At 39.3% G+C, this 4,501-nt stretch overlaps 1 protein-coding gene across 1 annotated transcript; it reads right to left on the bottom strand.

Annotated features, from left to right (window-relative positions):
• Window positions 1-384: 384 nt before the first annotated feature.
• On the bottom strand, window positions 385-1,173 carry LOC121987522 (auxin-responsive protein SAUR64-like). The gene has a single exon (XM_042541287.1). It carries the CDS (start codon window positions 1,032-1,034, stop codon window positions 537-539), a length of 498 nt encoding a protein of 165 aa, XP_042397221.1. The 5' UTR covers window positions 1,035-1,173; the 3' UTR covers window positions 385-536.
• Between the last annotated feature and the right edge of the window lie 3,328 nt (window positions 1,174-4,501).

Genomic DNA, 4,501 nt, shown 5'->3' with positions numbered 1-4,501 from the left:
TGTGCCATAATTGATCTCACTGATCAAATTGGTATACTTGTGCCACCATTCTAAATTTTTAGTTATCATTCTACAGAAATTAGGCAACAGATATGAAAGTTTACCGAAAACAAATTTATAGATGACGTTTAAATTTCTCGTGTAAGACTTGCATGCCTTGTGTTCTTATCTGGCACAGCAAAACCTTTTGATAGATTGATCCATTAAATGTTCTCCACTACATCATCAGCATTTAGGTAGGACTACTGTTTCATTGTTTTCACATCTATTTTATTGGATCTCAAGCTTGTAGAAGGAAGTTAATGCCAACAAAGCTCTAAGAGAGGCAATTCAATTAAGCTGCTAGAGAATAAATATAGAAGCTATATGTGTTATTTTCATGCATACAAAGTTAAATGGTGTTTCTGCTCATAATTAAGGGAACCATGTCCCAAGCTTCCTGCTGAAAATGGTTGCAAGATACATGTATTCATTTTTTTCAACTACATGTTTCTCAAGAAGTTTAGCTAAGTCAAAAGAAACAAAAGGTTTGATATCTATGTCAATGCTACTAAATGGTGCTGATCTTTTCCAAGATGGCTCAACAGAGAAGCCGAACACCGGTTTGCATCAATGGAGGAAAGCAAGGCCTTCTCCACATCAGTAGACACACGCCTATAGAGCAAAGAGATGATATACTCCATGAAAGCTCTACTGCACGCCAATCTGATTGGGCCATCACCGAGCAACCCGAACTCTTCTTCCGACAACTTGAGAAGTTCTTGGACTATTTTGCTATTCAGGAATGCTAGAGGGAGCATGAACCTTGTGCCATCCACAGTGTAGACCACAAAGTGGCCCTTTTCAGCAACCACTGCAGTGCCTTCATAGGAATTGGAATTGCTGTTGGCTCTCATCAAGGCCATGGGGAGCCTCTTCTTGGCCTTCTCGACGAGCCTCTTGGGACTCAACATGGCTAATTGGTTGAATAAGGAAGTTTTCTTCTCCTCCAACTTGCGAAATGTTGCTAAAGCTCTGGATGTGCTCGGAATCATCGAATCACAACTTATAAGGAAGATGAGGAAGTTAATGACACAGAGATGTCACTTTCTGTAGGGAACAAGGCCATGTTCTTGCAGGTGGGTGATTCAAGAGATCTGAAGGCATGTAGGCTCCCTGCTAGTTGCATCACTCTTCGGTGTATCCCACTGATACAAGGGCAATAAAGGCCAACAATGTGCTAAGTTATTAGAGCTTCAAGTTCGATCGTAAACCAGAACTAATTAAATGGTCAAGAAATCATCTGTTGGAGAGGAAGAGGATATAATTCACGAAAGGACAATCTAGACACTCCTCTGTATTAATGCATATTAATGTGATACAAGAAGAAAAGCTAAACACTCCTCTAGATTAATGAACATTAGCTTCCTAATTCTTTCATGTCGAAGTTACTAAACTAGATATATTTAGTTTCATTAATTTCATTTAAGCCAGTAAAAGGATAAGCATGCTATCAACATCCCAACAAATTAGAACATTTCAACTGTGACTTTGTTGCTTTCATGGCCATTTGGTGAATCTTAAGCTTGTAAATGGAAGTCAATGAAAATAAAGTTCTAATAGAGGAAATTCTAGCTACAATGCCTTCCAATCTCATCCCAGCTTGGAGATTGACATAATGATCATGAACATTAAACAAACCAAGGTCAAACCAAGCTAGAATCAAGTTAAGCTCATAACAAAGAAATCAAGCCAAGCTTGAACATTAACAAGCTAGGCTCACTTTGGTTGGATTACCTTATCAAACAAACTTGAACACCACAAAACTTGGCTAGACTTGACTCATTTACAACCCTGACGACAAGTCTCTTGGGATTCAACATGGCTAATTGGTTGACTGCAAAACTTACTGAATATTATTGCTGAAGCTGTAAACATGCTTGGAATCATCAAAGGTTCCACTACTTCAATAGGAAGCAAAGCCATGTTCTGGCAGATGGGCAATTCAAGTGAAATGAAGGCATGTAGGCTCCATGGCAATTGCACTGCTCTTTCGCATAAGTATGCCGTAGAGCTTCAATAGCTATCATAAATAGGAAATCATAAATGAGCAGGAACAATGATTTCATACAGTGCCAAGGACAAAAGAAAGAACAAGAAGTACAGTTGTAGCACTCTCAAGAACTTAATCATGGCTTATCATCAGCCATCATAAGTGATAGCTCAACTAATTAATAAATGAAACCAATCTTCTCAAAGAAAATAATTTCACTTTCAATAAACTCATCACAATTAGATTCCAGATTGGAATCATGTGCCTTGGTCCAGAATCACTCAAGCATGGTAGCTCAAATATCATTATCCTTCACTTGCAATTGTAGTAGGGACAATATTCACTCAGGATATCTTGTCCAACCAATATATAACAAAGTAGCTGTCAGATTTGATTCCTATAGCATGCTCACGTGGCATGCTCCCTTTCGGCGAAAAGTTTTGGAAAGACACATCTCTGGCCCGAGTCGCCTCTCCTTCAATATAAGTAAAGCGCACTTCGCTTGCCCCTCTTAGGCACATCCCAAGTTTCAACAATTCTCCCTTTCTTCAATTCTTAGATTAAGCCTCAACCATGTTGAGCCCTAAGAGACTTGTTGAGAAGGCAAAGAAGGGACTTCCCCTCTTGAGAGTTAATAGCCGGTCGGGATCGTGCAACGAAAATGGAATGGCTGCCAAGTCAGGCCATTTTGTGGTCTACACTGTGGATGGCACAAGGTTCATGGTGCCATTAGCATTCCTCAAAAGCTGTATTTTCGAAGAACTCCTCGAGGTTTCAGCTGAGAAATTCGGATTGCCCAGTGAGGGGCCAATCACCTTAGCATGTAGTGGACTTTTCATGGAGTACATCCTCTCAATGCTCAAAGGAAGCATGCCAAGAGATGTGGAGAAGGCTTTGCTTGCCTCCATCAATGCAAACCGATGTTGGGATTCCTCTTTAGTTAGCCATCCATCTCACCGACAACGAATAGTAGTATGATACTTAATATATTTCATAGCTAGGAGTGTGTATTGTTGTGTAAATACATGAGCTCATTGAATAACACATTGTGATTTGTTTCTGAGAAGACCATATCATTCTTGAAAACATCGTATTAACAAAGAAAATCATGACCACAATCAACCTAGATCGCTAAACAATCAATCAATCAGTAATGGACTGCTAAACAGTCAACCAATCAGTTTGTTTAGAATGTAGTGGCTTCTCTAGCTACATCTTTGTAATTCGCTTGGAACTTCATTAAGAACTTTTCTTTTCTTTTCTAAGTTTTTCATCTTAAATAAAGATCTAAATGAAAGTGTGCAATTGTTGAAAAATGCTTGATAGCTATCAAAACACAACTTCCTTTCTTTGAAAATACAAGAATCATTCACAGTACTGAATTTGGGTTCAGACGCTGTCTTAGTCGACAACACTTGTCTGTTAAAAGAAAATAGAAGCATGAACAGGTTAAAAACATGAGCTCTCTGTGAGCCATGCCTTGCTGCTACTGATTCTTCAGTACCATTATCAGCAGGGAGAAATGAGGGTGAATTATGAATATCAGAAACTATTACAGTAAGTTTCATGAGATCTTTCCTTTCGAGAAAGGAAATAAAAATAAAAATCCATGAGAAATTTGGATTGGAATTTTCTTCTCAGCTGATAATCTGTCAGTTCTGGTGGAGATTAGTTGGAGCTGTTGGTGGAAATTTGGATTGGATTGAAAGCAAAATGCTGCTTGAAAACCTTAATTTCCTTGTAGTATTGCATCATCAATGCTACCAGCCCCCTTTCTTTCTCATTTCCCTTCATTATTCATTTGTCCTTTTGCTAACAATTACCTAATAAGACAGTTACTGATAAGAAACAACTGTATAATACACACTAAATTCTTGTATGGCCCTTTCTCTTGATATGTTCATAATTTGCTACCTTGTGTGGTAATCAATTACTGTCTTTAAAAGCCTTTTCTTAGTTTTCAAAAAAACAAACAAACAAAAATTTCATACTTAGAGTTCTTGGTGATGTTATAGCTTTAATATTGTTGGGTTCAATCAAAGTTTTACATTGAAAAGATTTAGTAAAGATCATGGGATTAAAAGGATGTAGGATATTTCCATTGGCATGAGGCCTTTTGGGAAGAGCCCAAGAGCAAAGTTATGAGAGTCTAGGCCCAAAGTAGACAATATCATGCCATTGTGGAGATATGTGGACATCCTTTGGGCACAACAAATGGTATCAGAGGCATGGTCCAGACCAGATGCCATGTGGAGCGGCCTTGAACGAAGTTGAAGGTGGATCCGGAATAGGTCAGGGTGACCAAATGCTCGTGGATAGGCCTGAAGCAGGTCAAGATTGACCGGATCCGGCTGTTTACGGGGAGACCCGGAACATGTCAGGATGACCGGATACTTGTGGGAAAGGTCCCGAAGCAGGTCAGGGTGACCGGATACTCGCGGGGAGGCTCGGAGTAAGTCAAGGTGACCG

The sequence above is a fragment of the Zingiber officinale genome, chromosome 5B (genome assembly GCF_018446385.1).
Source record: "Zingiber officinale cultivar Zhangliang chromosome 5B, Zo_v1.1, whole genome shotgun sequence".
Taxonomy (NCBI): Eukaryota; Viridiplantae; Streptophyta; class Magnoliopsida; order Zingiberales; family Zingiberaceae; genus Zingiber; species Zingiber officinale.
The sequence above is the reverse complement of the archived record's forward strand: the minus strand, read 5'-3'. Positions and strand labels throughout refer to the sequence as shown.